The sequence below is a fragment of the Hippocampus zosterae genome, chromosome 2 (assembly GCF_025434085.1).
Source record: "Hippocampus zosterae strain Florida chromosome 2, ASM2543408v3, whole genome shotgun sequence".
In the NCBI taxonomy this organism is placed as follows: Eukaryota; Metazoa; Chordata; class Actinopteri; order Syngnathiformes; family Syngnathidae; genus Hippocampus; species Hippocampus zosterae.
In genome coordinates this window covers 41,246,878-41,265,273 of record NC_067452.1, presented here as the reverse complement: position 1 = coordinate 41,265,273, position 18,396 = coordinate 41,246,878, and the positions used below count along the sequence as shown (strand labels likewise).

General features: G+C 56.2%; 2 protein-coding genes across 2 annotated transcripts; both read right to left on the bottom strand.

Annotated features, from left to right (window-relative positions):
* Positions 1-278: 278 nt before the first annotated feature.
* Positions 279-7,336, bottom strand: LOC127593570 (CDK5 and ABL1 enzyme substrate 2-like). The gene is made up of 10 exons (XM_052055119.1): positions 6,678-7,336; positions 4,300-4,395; positions 3,246-3,323; positions 3,049-3,154; positions 2,812-2,980; positions 2,496-2,593; positions 1,847-1,953; positions 1,625-1,744; positions 1,329-1,413; positions 279-651 (listed from the first exon to the last, which is right to left on the bottom strand). The coding sequence occupies exons 1-10, from the start codon at positions 7,247-7,249 to the stop codon at positions 508-510; spliced, it is 1,575 nt and encodes a 524-aa protein (XP_051911079.1). The 5' UTR covers positions 7,250-7,336; the 3' UTR covers positions 279-507.
* Positions 7,337-9,923: 2,587 nt separating this feature from the next.
* On the bottom strand, positions 9,924-18,084 carry LOC127593458 (cerebral cavernous malformations 2 protein-like). Its single transcript, XM_052054921.1, has 11 exons — positions 17,841-18,084; positions 17,372-17,539; positions 17,074-17,157; positions 12,630-12,813; positions 11,626-12,185; positions 11,372-11,501; positions 11,210-11,267; positions 10,964-11,120; positions 10,667-10,805; positions 10,413-10,560; positions 9,924-10,285 (listed from the first exon to the last, which is right to left on the bottom strand). Exons 1-11 carry the CDS (start codon positions 17,868-17,870, stop codon positions 10,153-10,155), a joined length of 1,791 nt encoding a protein of 596 aa, XP_051910881.1. The 5' UTR covers positions 17,871-18,084; the 3' UTR covers positions 9,924-10,152.
* Positions 18,085-18,396: the final 312 nt, after the last annotated feature.

Sequence of the window (18,396 nt, the reverse complement as noted above, 5' to 3'; positions counted from 1 at the left end):
AAGTTGGCGAATGAAGTTGGGCTCGCCGGGCTAAGACAAACGAGCAACGTCGGTAGCGGCTACACGTAGATGCGGCCGCGGGCTCGTCCGCGCCGTCGGTGGAAAACAAACAAATGAAATGCAACCTTGAAATGGGGGGCGGGGGGGCGGTTCGTCACTAAATGGAAGCCAAGTGGACAGAGTAAAAGCCAGGCCCAGTCTTAACAAGTGGACCTGAAATGGTGTAGCCTGCATAGAAGAATCAAGTCCCTCATGCGGAAAGACCAGAAGAAATATACCAAGAAAATCAGCTCTCGGCCACCCGCTCCAAAGTTTTTTTTTTGCAGTTCTGTAGCTTCGGCGCAGAGTCCTCCCGGTAACGCAGTACGTCTTTGGTGAGTGGTTCCCGGGGGGTCGTCGGCGCGAGACCGGGCTCGACGGGTTGCCGGGAGAGGTCTCCGCAAACAAATCTTTGGGTTTGCTCGGAGGGATTTTGGAGGCGGAGCGAATGGGCGCAGGCGCGGCGGCCTACAACTGCTGCTGCACCAGTCGCCTGTAATGCGGCATGACTTTGCTTTCTGGCAGGTAGAGGGCCATCTCCAGGGCCACCAGGATGGTGAACTCAAAGCTGATCAGCTCCCGTCTGCCGATCCTGAAGCGCTCCTCCAGCTTCTGCTCAAGACAAACGCTTTGCTCAACTTCAATTTGTACATTTAAGAAGAAAAATATATATATATATTTTTTGCTTTTTGGCCATGCTTTTGATCTAACGGACATCATTCGGCTTCATCTCAAGTTACTAGGCACTTGGATCGCAAGGTCACCAGTTGATGCGCCATCATTTCAGGCCGTTGATGAAAGTCGCTGCTGCCATCTAGTGGCGGAAAGTCGCAAGCTCGCGCCCAAGTCAAGTTTTGCGCTTGAATCCCAAAAGCGCAACGATTTGGACTGGCCAAATACCCAAACAGACTCGCAAATATGTTCGAGGGGCTCGCTTGCCACGTGCAAACGGAGCCACGAGCTATCGACTTGCGCGCCGTAGTCTTTTTTGGGGGGGAGTGGGGGTAGAATTGGGCTGCCATTTGTAATTTGGGCATTTTATTTTGGCTGCACTCTGCAGTGCGTGCTTTCCCTTGGGCGTTTTGTTCTACCCCGTGGAATTGTGGGAAAATGCTACATTGGTTCCCTTTAGCCTAGCTTGGAACCTATTTGCGAGTAGGTTTCACTCTGACTCGTGTTCACTCACCTGTTCACACAATAGCTAGGCATGTTATTGTTTGAAACTATTTATTTAGTACCTTCTTGGTACTCTAAATTGGTGTGTGTGTGTGCGTGTGTGAGAGTCTTACGTCGATGAGTTGTACGACCTCCTGCTTCCTTAGATCGCTGCTGATCTTGGCGGCCAATAGGATGCAGGCGGCCGACACCAACTTCCTGTTCAATCAAGTCAAACAAAGCGGAAGGTTCGACTTGAGCTCATTGGAAAAGAAAAACGACTCGAGTTGCAATGACGACGCGCCAACACCAGAGGGAGCCAACGAGTCACATTTGATTGGATTTTTTTTTTTTTAGAGCGCGCAGCGGTTGGCGACGGCGAAGGAAGGAAGGAATGCTTCTTTTGTGAGCAACGCAAAAGGAGGCCTACCTGTTGTGCTTGTTGAGTCGCCCTTGCAACACCAACTTCTCAAAGTAGACGAAGGCCATGGCCATGGTGGCGGGCTGCAGGCCGCAATCCTCGCCCACCGAGCGCATCTCTCGCTTCAGGCTGAGACGCAGAGAAGCAAAAGATGCACAGCAATTTTGGGAGCAAGCGCCACAGCCCCCCCCCCCCCCCCCCCCTTGGCCATTTTCGTTGGCGTCACCTTACCTGCGGATCTTGCTCAGGGTGAGTTTGATGTGTGGAAACTTCTCCTTGAATGTCTCGTTCATGTCTTTCTTCAGATCGGAGGGTTTGACATATTCGATGACGGTGGTCTGCGAGAAGGCCGAGGAAAGGTTCGCTTTTCACGCCTCACTTTGCAGCTTCCTCGCGGCCGACGATTGACACGCACGCGGCACGGCCGCCGCCGTCGTGAAAATCCGCCCGGACGGATTAAGCGAACGCTGTTGGTTGGAATGGATCCCGCTAAGCTGCTGCCTAGCGCGCGCCGACCGCTAAGCCGACATGAAGGCGGTCGCCGCGCATGCGCGCGCAGCTAATTGCCACTTCTTGACCGTCACCGTTTTCCCAGAGGACGTTTTTGAGAAGCTTTTGGATCAAGGTCAAAACAAGAAGCGGGGCAAAAATCATTTTAGCATCCCAAAGGAGAAATGGTCCGAGTTCAAGCGGCTCTGGGTTTTTTGCCGCAATGCGAGGACGGGCGCGGCAAAGTTTGTTTCCCCGATGGAGCGGTCAGACGTCTCCACGTTTTTGCTGCCAACGAGCAAAATGAGGACCGGGCGACGTCTCGGATGCCAAGCGGCCACGTGTCGATCGATCTGTTGTAAGCATCTGCATTGAAGAAAAAGCTTCTCACCATGTAAGAGGCAAAGATCAGCACCCGCTTGTGCTTGCCGCAAGGCCACTGGGGGTCGCTGAGGACGTTTGGGTCGTACTCGCTCACGTCCTCCGCTCCTGCAACAACAGGAGAGATGCGGGTTGCCAATCCGGCCCGATGCAAGGAAACCAGCGCGAATCCTGAAACAAAACTGCGGCCGCGGGGTCGATCGAAGAAACACGCTTTGTGGCTATTTTTCTTTTTTTTTTTTTTTTTATTTTCGACGCTGCCATTTTCTCTTTGACCGCAAATGAACATGGCTCCGAAGTCTGGATGACGAAGAATCGTGCTCTACCGAGGTCGAGTCCCACCGCGGCGTTGAGCCGGCTCGGGGGCAAGCCGCCGGCGGGCGCGCCGCACCCGCTCCTCCAGAGGGGAACCCGCGGCGTCGGGTCGGCGGCGGACGAGGCCTCGCGCCTGACCAGGGCGTCGGTGGGGTACAGGAAGCGGGCGTACGACACCGACTGGACGAGAGGCAAAGAGAGGCTCAGGCGACGAGGGCTCTCGGCCGCGCGGGCGCTCGCGGGCGTACCCGGTTGTACGTCTCCATGTGGAAACCCTCCAGCGCCGTCATCTCCAGGGAGGTGGAAATATTCCCCGACGAGTGTCTCCGCCGGGGGTGGCTCAACGTGGGCTCGCTGGAGACGTGGGGGGGGCGGCACACAAAGACATTGGTCGGATGGCAAAGGTGGAAGGTGATGTGGGGCGCGCGTGTGTGAGTGCGCCTACCTGAGGTAAAAGCTTTCTCCGTACGGCAGAACGGAAAAGGCGGCACACAGGGACCTTTTGGCGCAGATCAACACGATCCTGAAAACAACAAAAGGGCACACTCGCCCATCACGTTCCGGTGGAAAAAGTCAAGAGCAGGCCATCGCTGGCCATTTCATCTCATCGCAACGTGTCGGAAGACATTTTTGACCCAGCAGAGGCTCCAAGAAGACAGAGTGCGGCCGTTCTTTGTCTTGCGGTGCCTCGAGCAGAGCTCATGCTTTGAGGCCCGGCGCATTTAGGAGCCCCCACGTGACACGCGCAGCATCTTTTCTTTTCTCATTGTGACAAGTGAGCTACAAACGGCAACGACGGCGCCGCTCACGCCGAGCGTCTATTTTGGTCCGCCGCGAGTCTACGATGACGCCGCGGCCGGCGCTCCTTCCCCCGAGCCGCACGTCGGATTCGCTCCGTCTGCAAGCTAGTGCGAGAATAGAACACGAGAGGGAGAAGAAGAAAAAAAAAGAAGCACAAAGCGGCTTGGAAAGCGCTTCAAACGCGAGATCGCGGCAAGGCGTCCGACACCGATTTCTTGCCTCTGCCTTGAGAACTTTTCCTGTGCGGGAGAATGACATTTTTGGGGTGGGGGAGGGGGGCGAGTGTTTTCACAGTGCGAATGTCATTGCCCGATGACAATCAGGTCTTCTTTTTTTTTTTTTATTCTCCAAGACAAATGATTCCACATCAATGTCAGAATCGGAACATTCAACGCCATCGACGTCGAGACACGTCATTTAGCTAAGGGCGCTGAGATTTGGCCGTCAAAAGGCGTTCCTCCCTCCATCTTCTTTTTGCTCTTCTCTAGCTGGGAAGCGCTTTCACTCAAGCTCAAAACATTCCTTCTGCTTGACTTGTGACCCCCGCCCTCACCCCGCCCCCTCCAAAAAAAAAATGTTCTCAGCTTATTGTAGAAACTATAACAAGAGCGCCCAAACATCTCCCCAGTGTGGGACAAATCAAGGATATTGATGGAGAAAAAAGCCGGGCGACGGCGCTCCGGGCGCTTTTGTCTCACCTGCTGCCTCTGGTGTCGTACTGCTTCATGTTTTTGATGAAGTGGATCTTCTTGGCGGGTCGCGGCCGGGGAGAACCGCCCGAGAGGTTTCGGGTCCTGCAGTAGAAAGTCGGCAATCAAGACCTCAGAGAGCGACATAAAGGACACGCCGGGCCGAGGAGAGTGACAGCAAAACCTGAAAGATTTTGAGGATTGGGGGGGGCTGTTTGTTTGTTATTATTTCTTGCAAATTGATGGCGATACAAAGAAAGCAACGACCACCGCAGTCCTTCGCTTCTCATCCACTCCAAGCGTTTGCCGCGGCGACCATCTGCTTGAGGTTGAACGGCGTCGTTGACCTCGCGGATTAAAACGCAGGAAAAAAAAAAAAAAAGCAGGCCAAGGAGATCGGCCCAATGACGTGGCGGCGGTTACGCAAGCGCTGCGACGTCAGCGCGGCGGGCACGCGGCAGCGCCTGCGAGGGACTCGGCTCGCGTGCCTCCTTCCCGACAGTCGGCCATTTCCAAAGTGCGCTTTGGGCTTCGGTGATGGTTGGCCGTCGCTCATCACCGCTACGCTTTCCTTTCCCTGTCGGGTGATGGAGAAGAAATCGGATTTTCGACCCCCCCCCCCCCCCCCCCAAAACTGGCAACATGCCATCTATGTGGACTTGAAACATTTCTAAAATCCTCCGGAGCAAATACATTCAGGGGAACCCACCCCCCTCCCCCCACGACAACAACTTCTTTGCCGAGCTAAGCCCCATATCGATCTATGGCGCTCGGGTTCGAGAACGGGGGCGCGGGTGGAAAATGGGCCCAACGCAGCCGACGGCAGGCGCGAGCCGTGGCTCCTTCTCATCGGAGTCCTTCCGGCCAATCAGCAATCAAGCCCATCTCCACGCCACTTTTGCCAAGTCCCCGGGGGGCCACGCGAGCGTGAGAGAAAGCCTCCTTCTAAATGCGTCCCGGCATCCGAGCCTTTCCCACGAGAACCCGCCGGCTTCTTTCCTCCCTCGCCCATGTTGTGGAAACTGGCGTGGGAATGGAAAAATCTGTGAGGACAACGATGGCCGTTGCCGTTGATGATGAAGCGCGCACGTGCGCGCGCCGATGCCCCCGAGCCAAGTACCAAGTAGAAGTAACTAAAGTAACTAAAGTAACTAAAGTGAGGCTCAGAGGGTATCTCCCACTGAACATTGGGCCAGCCTCCTCCAAACTCACTTGTATTCTTTGGCATTCCACTCGGCATGACTTGGATTTGTTCTTGCTTTTACTGTTTGGTGCTTTCTACCGCCTTTATTACTCATTTGTCTTGTATGTTCAATTGCTCCATGTACAGCGATCATTTGCGCAGCCCGTCGTCACGTGCAATCGGACGTCTTCGTGCCACGGCACGCGGCAAACGTCCGTTGATCTTGACGAGCTGAGCACGTGTCCTTACCGCTGGCATCCGCGTGAGAAACAAAAAAAAGAGAAAAAAAGAAAAAAAAAGCCCCAAAGCATTTTGCGCTCATTTGACTTGACGCCGACTGTGGTTTTCTCCTCCCCCGCTTCCTCTCAACAGAGACGGCACTTGGCAATTGGGCGCTTCGGCCGGCCGCCGTTTCCAGATTCTCCCATCGGCCGTTTTGAAGGAGTCCGTGAGAAAATCTTCCTTTTAAGAATCGCCGGCGGTGGCGCTCGCGATTGGGGAATGACCGAAAGGAGTTGAGGAAGTGTGACAAACTGGAGCAAAACCGTTCCCTGACTTCAGCAGCTCTCATGAAGTTGCGCTCGTTTTGCCTCACCAAAAGACGCCCCCCATCCTCGATGGAAACGGGGAAAGAGATGCGGCGCTTTTTGGCATCGATGACGGCGCACAATTAAAGCTCACGTTTCGATCACATCCACGTTTGACTCGGGGTTGTTCTGCTCTTCATTGGAAACAGACTTACAGTACGCAGCCTCGAGTTTGCGTTAGTTGCCGTGCACTGCGATTTGGGCTTTTCGACCATTGTGTATTTTATGTTGGGGACGACGTGCGCAAATGAACTTTCTGCTGGAATTCCGCTCGAATCTTTTGATCTTGATTCATGTGCGCCATGCGCACATTGGCCATGAATGAATTCCTTTTTTTTTGTCTAGAAAGGGCAAACGTTTTTCACTCGGGTGACAAGCATTTTTGAATTCTTCAATCCTTTGTTTCCCCTCGGTTGTGCTTTTATCATCCTGAACATGTTTGCACTTGACTTTTGTTTTGAACATTAATTTATACAACGTTTGCGAAGTAATAAAGGACATCATCCTAGCTTTCGCTTTAGAGGGGGCTCGCGTCTTTCTTGCCAAGCAAACAAGGAAGAAGAAGTTGCGCTCTCGCCTCGCTCTCGCCTCGCTCTCGCCTCGTCTCTTGCGCTCACCTTTGCCGCAGGTCGGAGGACAGCGAGTTGCAGCTGTGCACCGACAGCAGCGTGGACGACTTCCGCGGTGCCGCGGGCGAAGGCAGCAGGCTGCCGTCGGACGGCGACGGCGACGGCGAGAGCAGGTGTCCGTCGGCCGCCGAGGGCGCCGAGTCCCTGCGGCGCCCGAGCGGCAGCTCCGGGCGCCCCGCGTCGGAAGGCAGGACGACGATGGGCGGCACGGCCGGGAGCCCGGCGCCCGTCCGCCGCGTCGCCGTCGTCTTTTTCGCCTCCCCGCAGATGACGGAAGTCGACAAAGTGGCCGCCGAGCGCGTCCCGTCGTCGCTCCGCGGCTCCGCGAGCGTGGCGGAAGCCGCCTCGCTCGGCTCCGCGACGGCGTCGTGGCGCCGCCGGGTCCCTCCCCGCTCGGCCGAGCCGCTCCGCGCGGGGCGGCCGTCCAGCGAGATGTTGGAGAGGAACAAAAGAGCGGCTCGTCTCCGCTTGGAATTCTCGCGGTTCCTCCGGGTCTGCTCCCGAGTCTGGCTCTTTGTGGCGCTCCCGAGCTGGCCGCAAGCGGCGGCCGCCGCCGCCATGCTGCGCGTCGCGGCGCCGAGCTCGTCCGCTTGGGAATCGCACTCCCAACTGTCAAATCCCTTTTACCCGGCGCGAGAAGAGCTTTAGCCCTCCCGCGCTCCCATTGGACCAAAACTGGCCTGCGTCATGACGTTGCCCTACGTCGTCTTCCGGGACCGGCCGAAAAAAAACAACAACAAAAGAAAACATGACGCCCGGCGGGAAAAAAAAAAGAACAACAAAACATGACGCCGTCATTTGACTGGACTTCAAGCGGGGAGTTTGACACTTTATTCAACCGACAGCGAGCCACTTATCGGGAAGTGACTCATGTCAAATGACGCATTTGCTCAAATGACCTTTGACGAGTTATGATTAATAGCGACTGGTGAAAACGCCGATCCTGTTCATGATTTGTCAATTTGATACCCATCTGGAATCAACACGCATCCGAGCAGTTTATTTAAAAAAAAAAAATAATTCTCCCAAATTGCTAGGAAATGTGAGCTCCCGGGCCGCGTGCCGGTCGCGTGGTCCTTGGCTTCTGTCGTGCCGATGACTTTTTCACAGGGTTTGTAAACGGGTGGAGCCGGGCTACATCCAAGTGACAAAATGAGAGTGACGACCTCCGAGCCGAGCTGAACAGATGTGACAGGATGCTGAGGCGTGAGCGGTGTCGCCGCGCCTCTGCCCGACAGCAACTTTGATTAGCCCTCAGCACGTCGCCGCCGTTACGAAACCGCAGAGGATTTGCTCGCACTGATCCCTTGAGTGACGCCGCTGCTGTCGGGACACTAAATATAGGCGGGTGGAATCCCCGCAAGGCCAACGTCTGTGGTGGCACGCGTGCCCTCTGATCGCAAATGTCTGAAAGGCAACAAATGAAATCCCAATGACCGTCCGGCTGCTCTCATGGGCTGACAGCTGCTCATCCAAATCAGACATCAGTTAACATCGACTGGGGGCGGGGGGGCGACCCCAGGGTGGCCGGATGAGGGCCAGGGCGCAGCACCCAGAGTCCTTGGCCTGCATGTCGTGCCGTCAGCCCTTAGTGACCTTTTCACCCTGACGTGCTGGCCTGTATTTGCATTTCGACAGGCAAAAAGAGATCTGGCGGCTAGTTAGCGTGATCATCGGGGTGGGGTCGGATCATGAATCGACTTTTTTTTGCGCAGACTTACCGAAATGGACGTCTTTGGCAAGCAGGCCGTTCCTCTTGTTTGGCTGATGACTCCAAGAAAACCCACGCGAATGTTTTCGACATACCTGAGGCTGTGAGAACATGTTGGAGCTTTGCTGCCAGTCTGTGCCTTTACAAGAAGTTGGCCAACGACTTGCGGCATCCTCTTCAACGACGGTTTCCAGAAGAAAATGCTCTTCTTTTTTTTTTAAATAATAATTTGGCAGCGCAACCCTGAGCGGTCGTCCGTCGGAAGTCACATTCTAGCAGTTGTTTTTGACTGATTCTCCGTTTTGGTTGACTTCCGGTGACAGCCTTAGAGCACCCCCTGTCGGCTGGCATTTTCACTGCAGCCTTTGCATCGCTGTTTCATGGCTTGAAAACATTCCGTGTTTCCAGGAATCTTTTGAAAAGTGAAAAAGATCAATCGGCTCCCTTTTTGTGTCGACGGGGCAAGATGGTCGCAACATCCATCGTGAGGTTGGAGTGAAAGCGCTTCGGAAAGCAAGTCTCCCAAATGGTTTCCTTGCGCTGTCCGTTTTTCCGTCATGGTTTCAGTCGGCTCCTTTTCATTGGCCCGCTTGTTAAATGTCTCTGGTTTGCAAATGCTTCCAAATGGAGTCATTTGAATGCTATCAATGCGCCATTTCGAGTCAACGCCATCAGCAAAGTAAGCAAATTTGACGACATGAGAATGCTGCTGCAAATGTCAATCGGCTATCGACGGAAAGTGTAGCTGCGCACATGGCCGGGAAGGCCCGAGCGCCTCGGCCGCCATCAACGCATGACTGAGGGACGATTCAAAGACGAGCCTGAGCTTGCCCTTACCGGTGACTTTTTGTTGTTGTTCTTGTTGCTGCTCTCAGAAAAGCCTCAGCATAATGTGAGCGGCCTTTTCATGTCTCGCCCGTGTCGCCCGTGTCTTTTTTTTTGGGGGGGGGTACACGTGCCATTCTGCGTCAGCGGGCCGATGGTGCCGCCGATACTGGCCCAGGGGCGCTCGCAAAGATCAATGACGGCACTCTAATCCGCCGACGAGCGCGGCTCTCGCGATGGCACACAAACACAACGGGCGCACTGAACGCCGGCGTTCCCGCGCCTGCAAGAAGAAGAAAAAAGAAAAAGAAAAAGGTCGGCCTATTACATCACCGCTTTGCCTGACGCACAGCGAGTCTGGCAGAGGTCGCGGGGTCGGCCCGGCGCTGAGGAAGCAATGCACCATGGGAAGATTGTGAAATGTGGCCTGCACATTTCAACAAACGCAAAGAAGTGTTTGTTTTTTCACATCCGTCGCATTCCATAGTCATCGCCTTGATGAGAAAAGAATGGGGGGGGGGTCTCCAATGAGCTTCACATCCTATCGCTACAGGAAGGGCCCCAACGCCCTCTGCTGGGGAGGCGATAGGAGATAACGATAGACGAGATGGTGTGCTGGTCAGAGCACAGGTAGGAAGAGACGGGAATTCCAGGGGGGGGTTCAATATTCTTTACTGGGGGGTGTTAACATGAATACGGAGAAATACAAACTATAGGGTGATGTTGGTTGAGGAGGGACGCTCAGGAGGACTGAAGAGCCATCGAGTAGAGGTTTAGGTGATTGCATTTCTGGAAAACATTGAAAACAATTTCGCCTTTTTTTTGTTGTTGTTGAAAATGTCGGTCTTCCTTAAAAGCCAGCGTGTTTTGGCAACAGGAGCTTTCTTGCGCGGGGCTGCGAGTCCAACGTCAACCAAGCGACTTGAATCACAGGTAGTAGTCCTCTTCCTCAATATCGGCGTGCGCGTCCCCGAAGCCCAGGGCTTGGATGTCGTGTGTGATGTCGCTGATGCGGCGGTTGAACTCCTGAGACCCCGACGTCACCGAGCAACTGTCGTATCTGCCGGCAGGAAAAAAAGAAAAAAAGGCCATTAAAGCAAGTTCAAATTGCGGCAAGAGGCGCGGCCCGAGCCCCCGCGAGGCAGCGAGCAAGGATTGCCACGTCAAGGCGACCCCGCCTCTCGTACCCTCTGACGGCGCTGGCCGAGGTGTTGCTCATGCTGCGCTTGATGCGTCCAAAGCTGTCGGTCAAAATTCCACCCTCGCGGATGCCGATGCTTTCCAGGAAGCTCTCAAACACGCCCGCGTCCTTGTCCGGGATGAACGGCCGCATACCTGCCGGGGCAAAGGGGGCTTTTGTCAAAGGCCCGACATTCTTGGATTCCACTTGGAATCGGCGAGGGCTTCCGATTCGGCTCAGAAGTGAGAGTCGGCTTCTCACCCAAAAGCAGAAACTTGCGCTCGTCCCCGTACAGCCGGAGCAGCTCGGAGCAGAAGTGGCCAACGTCGGAGCCCAGCCGGTATTCTCGCAAAAACGCCGCAAAGTGTTGCAACTCTGCGGCGCTCAGCTTGTTCCTCAGCTGCGGGCGCACGGCAAGAGAGTCTCGTGAGCGGACGAACAATCTCGCCGTGCCCGGCGGACATTTCCAGAGCATTCCATCGACAACGCCGGAGACTGATGGAAAAAATGTCTCGGGCCTCGGCGATGGAATGACGCGCAAACGATTGCGGAAAGCACCGTCGTCATGTAGTCCTGCATGAGCGCCAGGGGGGCGTCGCTCCGGAAGGCGTCGTCGACCGAAGCCACGCCCCCGTGGGAGTCCTGCGCCGAAAGCGACGAGCTCTCGCTGTACGTCTCGCCGTAGTAGAGCTCAAAGGCATCCTGGGATCCGTCGCTAAAGGGGACGAGAAACCGCAGGAGGTCGCGGATGAGCGAAGCGCAAATCCACGGCTGACCGTCGGGCGGCCGCAAAACCCGACTGACTGAGAGCTGCAGAATTCCGCCTCGTAGCCGTACGAGGCGTCCGTCAGGCAGCTGTCACCTGTCGCAGATGTAAAGAGTTACCGGCGGCCCCGTGGCCAAGGGGCTCCAAAAACCTTTTTTTTGTGGGTGTTGCTCAAGCCGCAGTTCAACGCTTCCACTGACTTCTCTGCAGCCAGTAGCGGTCCGGCACGGTGTGGTGAAATCCCGCTCTGTCCACGCACTCGATGGTCTGATGGCCGTAAATGATCTGGAACATCTGGCAGATCAGTGAGCAGTACTCCTCGGCGGCGTCCTGAACGCACACAAGGTTCAAAAGGTCACGGAAAGAGACCAGAACTTCGGTCAAAGCAGAGGTCGGGTCAGCAGGTCGCCACAAACTCTTGGGGCTTGGGGAAACGTATTTCGGGCTCACCCACCCGGTTGTCGACGGCCAGGACGACGAGGTTGCAGTAGGCGTCGGGGCACGGGGTGGGCTCCAGCGGGTTGTGGTTCCTCCTCTCCCAGCTTCCGTAGCTCTTGCCCCTCTCCCAGCTGCCCGTGCAGGCCCGGCGCCGCTCCCAGCTGCCCGCGCCGCCGCCGCCACCCGTTCCTGCTCCCGCTCCACGCCTCTCCCAGCTCCCCCCGCCCGCGGGCGCCGAGCCGCCGGCCGGCCTGGGCCGTCGGCTCTCCCAGCTGCCGCCCGTCTTGCGGCCGGCCTGTCTCCTCTCCCAGCTGCCCCCCGCTCGCTTCCTTTCCAAGCTCCCTCCGCCGCCGCTTCCTCCCCCTCCTCGTTCCAGGCTCTGGTTTTTGTCGTGGCCGCTCCTGGACAGCGAGGGCCTCCAGTCCACTCCGCAGATGGTGTGCCGGCGCTCCATGGTCCCGCCGGAAGGTCGCGGGTCGGCGTCGCAGCTCACCGTTTGACGCCGGCCGTCGATGCCCGTCGGATTCTTTCGGTCCAGGCTGTTGTCGCCGGCGACCACCGTGTCCACGTTTAGACCTGAATCGCACGCGTGCATCACAACGCTCGTATTTAGTCACGAAAACCAAACGGGATGGCCGGGACGGGACCGCGTAAAGGCGGGACCGAACGATGGGGCTGGCGAAAGTCGCCGGGACTCCCCCGCTTGAAGGAAAAACGTCGTACGCTGTGGGATATGGGCCCTTCATTGCCGGTTCTCATTTGCGCTGGCTTGAAGCCAGCTCCCCGACTGCGTAGGCCCCAATCGACACCTCCCGGATCGCCAGATGGCACTGAGCCCACAAGGCGTTCCGCTCGATACCGTCCTAGGCACATTGCACTTTTATTCGAGGGTGGCCTCAAACATTGGCCGTCCCGTTTTACTCCTTCTTCGCTCCCGGCTGGCGTCAAAAGCAAAAGGTGGCCTTTTGGGGCTTGAGATGCGGAGGGATGATTTGCTGAAGTTGTGGATGGCGAGCCCACCTGTCTTGAGGACCAGCAGGTGCAGCGCGTCGTCTCTCAGGTAGGATGCGGCGGCGACCTCGTGCGTGGGAATCCTCATCAGCAGCTTCTCGTTGTCTCTCCACGTCAGCAGCAGGCAGCGAGCGGACAGACTCAAGATGCAGTCCTGCTCCGCGCTGGTCTTGGACGGGAGGACCCTCAGCTGCTGCTCACCGACACAGCTCCGTCAGCGCCACGGCGCCACCGCTCACCAAATTCCCTTTCGAATGACCGTTCGGACTTGCGGAGAGCAAACGTCAGCCGCTGGAAGACGCGAGTCGCATTTTACAAGCTGACTTTTCCGGTGCCGCTTTCGGTTACTTTGGAACCGACCGCCGACGACTTTCCGTTGCGGCAGATGATCCGACTGAAAACGATCGGCGATTGGTTATCCGGCACAACGATGATGATCGGGATCGATCGTCCGTTTCCACTTTGGCGACCGCAGCGACGGATATATCATTGGACAAAGCACGCCGCGTGGTCGACCGAAGCGGAAGCGAAGCCAGAGGCGGCCATCTTACGTTGCCACTCGCTCGCTTCAATGCGTGCTCGTCCGAAGCGGAAGCGAAGCCGGAGGCGGCCATCTTACGTTGCCGCTCGCTCGCTTCAATGCGTGCGCGTCCGAAGCGGAAGCGAAGCCGGAGGCGGCCATCTTACGTTGCCGCTCGCTCGCTTCAATACGTCGTCGACTTCTCCGCGGCGTTTTCTCCTCGTTTCTTTTCTCCGCAACGGAAATGCCACCGTGTGAGTCCGAGAGAAGCGCTACATGCACGTTTCATCGGTACGAATGCAATTTTTTATACTTTACACCTGGGAGAGAAAGGCCATCCATCCATCCATCCATCATCTACCGCTTATCCGGGGCCGGGTCGCGGGGGCAACAGCTTTAGCAGGGAAGCCCAGACTTCCCTCTCCCTAGCTACTTCTTCCAGCTCTCCCCGGGGGATCCCGAGGCGTTCCCAGGCCAGCTGGGTGACATAGTCTCTCCAGCGTGTCCTGGGTCTTCCTCGGGGTCTCCTCCCGGTGGGACATGCCCGGAACACCTCACCAGGGAGGCGCTCAGGAGGCATCCGAATCAGATGCCCAAGCCACCTCATCTGGCTCCTCTCGATGTGGAGGAGAAGCGGCTCGACTCTGAGCCCCTCCCGGATGACCGAGCTTCTCACCTTATCTCTAAGGGAGAGCCCGGACACCCTGCGGAGAAAACTCATTTCGGCCGCTTGTATCCGGGATCTCGTTCTTTCGGTCACGACCCATAGCTCGTGGCCATAGATGAGGGTTGGGACGTAGATCGACCGGTAAATTGAGAGCTTCGCCCTTTGGCTCAGCTCCTTCTTCACCACGACAGACCGATACAACGTCCGCATCACAGCAGATGCTGCACCGATCCGCCTGTCGATCTCTCGCTCCCTCCTGCCCTCACTCGTGAACAAGACCCCAAGATACTTAAACTCCTCCACTTGGGGCAAGATCTCCCCCCCGACCCGGAGGGGGCACTCCACCCTTTTCCGACTGAGGACCATGGTTTCAGATTTGGAGGTGCTGATTTTCATCCCAACCGCTTCACACTCGGCTGCGAAACGCTCCAGTGAGAGTTGTAGAGCCCCGTTTGAAGGAGCCAACAGCACCACATCATCTGCAAAAAGCAGGGATGTAATACTGAGGCCCCCAAAACGGACTCCCTCAACGCTTCGGATGCGCCTAGAAATTCTGTCCATAAAGGTTATGAACAGAATCGGCGACAAAGGGCAGCCTTGGCGGAGTCCTACCCCCACTGGAAACGATTCCGACTTACTGCCGGCAATGCGAACCAAACTCTGACATCGGTGGTATAGTGACCGAACAGCCCGTATCAGGGGGTTCGGTACCCCATACCCACGAAGCACCCCCCACAGAACTCCCCGAGGGACACGGTCAAACGCCTTCTCCAAGTCCACAAAACACATGTAGACTGGTTGGGCGAATTCCCACATACCCTCAAGGACCCTGCTAAGGGTGTAGAGCTGGTCCACTGTTCCACGGCCGGGACGAAAACCACACTGCTCCTCCTCAATCTGAGGCTCGACTTCCTGACGGACCCTCCTCTCCAGCACCCCTGAATAGACCTTACCAGGGAGGCTGAGGAGTGTGATCCCTCTGTAGTTGGAACACACCCTCCGGTCCCCCTTTTTAAAAAGAGGGACTACCACCCCGGTCTGCCAATCCAGAGGCACTCTCCCTGTTGACCACGCGATGTTGCAGAGGCGTGTCAACCAGGACAGCCCCACAACATCCAGAGCCTTGAGGAACTCCGGGCGGATCTCATCCACCCCTGGGGCCTTGCCACCGAGGAGCTTTTTAACCACATCGGTGACTTCAACCACAGAGATAGGAGAGCCCACCTCAGAGTCCTCGGGCTCTGCTTCCTCCAAGGAAGGCGTGTTGGTGGAGTTGAGGAGGTCTTCGAAGTACTCTGCCCACCGGTTCACAACGTCCCGAGTCGAAGTCAGCAGCGCCCCATCCCCACTGTACACAGTGTTAGTGGTGCACTGCTTCCCCCTCCTGAGACGTCGGAGGGTGGACCAGAATTTCCTCGAAGCCGTCCGGAAGTCGGCTTCCATGGCCTCACCGAACTCTTCCCACGCTCGGGTTTTTGCCTCGGCGACCACCGAAGCCGCGGTCCGCTTGGCCAGTCGATACCTGTCAGCTGCCTCTGGGGTCCCACAGGCCATAAAGGCTCGATAGGACTCCTTCTTCAGCTTGACGGCATCCCTTACTGCTGGTGTCCACCAGCGAGTACGGGGATTGCCGCCACGACAGGCACCAACCACCTTACGGCCACAACTCAGATTGGCCGCCTCAACAATAGAGGCACGGAACATGGTCCACTCGGGCTCAATGTCCCCCGCCTCCCCCGGAACATGGGAAAAGCTCTGTCGAAGGTGGGAGTTGAAACTCCTTCTGACAGGGGATTCCGCCAGACGCTCCCAACAAACCCTCACGATACGTTTGGGTCTGCCAGGACGGACTGGCATCTTCCCCCACCATCGGAGCCTACTCACCACCAGGTGGTGATCAGTTGACAGCTCCGCCCCTCTCTTCACCCGAGTGTCCAGAACATGCGGCCGCAAATCCGATGATACAACTACAAAGTCGATCATCGAACTGCGGCCTAGGGTGTCCTGGTGCCAAGTGCACATATGGACACCCTTATGTTTGAACAAGGTGTTCGTTATGGACAATCCGTGGCGAGCACAGAAGTCCAATAACAAAACACCACTCGAGTTCTGATCGGGGGGGCCGTTCCTCCCAATCACGCCCCTCCAAGTCTCACTGTCATTGCCCACGTGAGCATTGAAGTCCCCCAGCAGAACAAGGGAGTCCCCAGCAGGAGTACTCTCCAGCACACCCTCCAAGGACTCCAAAAAGGGTGGGTATGCTGAGCTGCTGTTTGGTGCATATGCACAAACAACAGTCAGTACCCGTCCACCCACCCGAAGGCGGAGGGAGGCAACCCTCTCGTCTACCGGTGTGAACCCCAATGTACAGGCACTGAGCCGGGGGGCAATGAGTATGCCCACACCTGCTCTGCGCCTCTCACCGTGAGCAACTCCAGAGTGGAAGAGAGTCCAACCCCTCTCGAGAGAACTGGTACCAGAACCCAAGCTGTGTGTGGAGGCAAGTCCGACTATATCCAGTCGGAAATTCTCTGCCTCACACACCAGCTCGGGCTCCTTCCCTGCCAGAGAGGTGACATTCCATGTCCCAAGAGCTAGCTTCTGCAGCCGAGGATCGGACCGCCAGGGTCCCCGTCTTTGGCTGCCGCCCAGCTCACATAGCACCCGACCCCTTTGGCCCCTCTCATGGGTGGTGAGCCCATGTGAAGGGGGACCCACGTTGCCTCTTCGGGCTGTGCCCGGCCGGGCCCCATGGGTGTAGGCCCGGCCACCAGGCGCTTGCCAACGAGCCCCACCTCCAGGCCTGGCTCCAGAGTGGGGCCCCGGTGACCCGCGTCCGGGCAAGGGAAACCTTGGTCCATATATTGTAGTCATCATAAGGGTCTATGAGCCATGCTTTGTCTGGCCCCTCACCTAGAACCTGTTTGCCATGGGTGACCCTGCCAGGGGCATAAAGCCCCAGACAACTTAGCTCCTAGGATCATCGGGACACGCAAACCCCTCCACCACGGTAAGGTGACGGCTCACGGAGGGGGAGAGAAAGGCCGTCCCAGTTAATTTCGGTCGAGAGGGCAGAGGTCAGTTGCTGTTGCACGAGTATTCAGCCAACCTCTCGCAACAAGGATAGAGAAGAGATGCAAATTCTTAATACCGTACCTGTCAGGGCAGCTGGATTTAAAATAAAATCGGTGTCACCCATAAAAGGACTCATAATAACGGAGGAAGATCAGTTGAAGATTATTCCCAAAATGAGTTTGGCGACTAACCCTGGCTGTGTCCAGCAGTTGCAGCAGTTCATCTCGACTGGATGGGTTCAGAGAAACCGAGACCCAGGTCAGGTGAGCCAGAAACTGAGGGGGGGGGGATTGATGTCGTCAGAAGAGCGGGCAGCATACCAACAGCCCAAATAATAAGCACGTCCTTTTGTACAGGACGTGGCCAAAGCAACTTGCGAGAGGCTCCCCCAGGAAAAACAGTCCATGAACAAAATCCAACCCCGGAGCCCTCTCATGCCAAATGAATGGATCAGAGAAGGCCCAACGATTGGCTTCAAAGAACTCCTACCTTCACCTCCTTCTCCACATAGTCGAAGATGAGTCTTTCGGGGTGGATGAGGAAGTCGGGGGGGTAGAGCGGGACGGTGTGCAGGGGACGCCGGTAAACGCTGCCTCGCTCCGCCGGCCTGCGGCTGGCTTTGGACCACACCAGACGCTTGATGGGAGACACCAAACCCTGGGCGAGCGCACCGCACGCAGAGGAAAAAAATCGATTGGCGGTGGCAAGAAGCCTTGCACGAGATCCCTTCTCGAGTGTGTGCTAGAAAGAGGGGAGGCCAAAGATATCTGCCGCAACCAAGCAACATTTTACGATCGGCAGAGACCATTCTGAGTCGACTTGCCAGTTTTTTTCCCCCTATGAGTTGATGTGCAAAATATCTGCAAGGCCACCGACGTGCGTATCATCACGTAGAACGAAAAAATCCTCCGGAAGCAAATGTAAGGGCTGACAAAAAAAAATAAAATCTACTATTTACCTTTTTGGATTTCTTGGGTTCATAATCCATGGCAGCAGGTTGGCCACTTCCCTGCACACTTTCCTAATCCACTCTGACAATTTTGCAATTGCTTCAACTTGCTGTGGGATTTTTTTCCCGTCGCCACTTCGATGTCTCCAAATCCTTGTTCTTTGCCTCTCTGCACTGAGTGTTTTGTCACCATATTGTTGGGATACGGACACACACGCACACACACACACACAAAAGGGGACGGCAGGAAGCGAAGGAAGGCCACTTCCTGTCCAATAGGAAACTCCACCACAGGCTGATAAGGCCCAGTATCACACACACACACACACACACAATGAAGAAAGATGGCGGGGAAAATTGTCTTGTTGCTCCATTATGGTGCCCTGTATTTATCAGACCCAATCAAAACTTGACTCTCCAGGTCCTCCTTACGTGAATGGTTTTGTTGTTCGGGTTGACAGATGACTCCTCAAATCATCAACGTGTTCAATCACACCCTCGTCCCGTGATGCTAATGGTAGCCGGCACTGATTGTTCATTTGGAGGTTCTTCAAGGGCCCCCCCC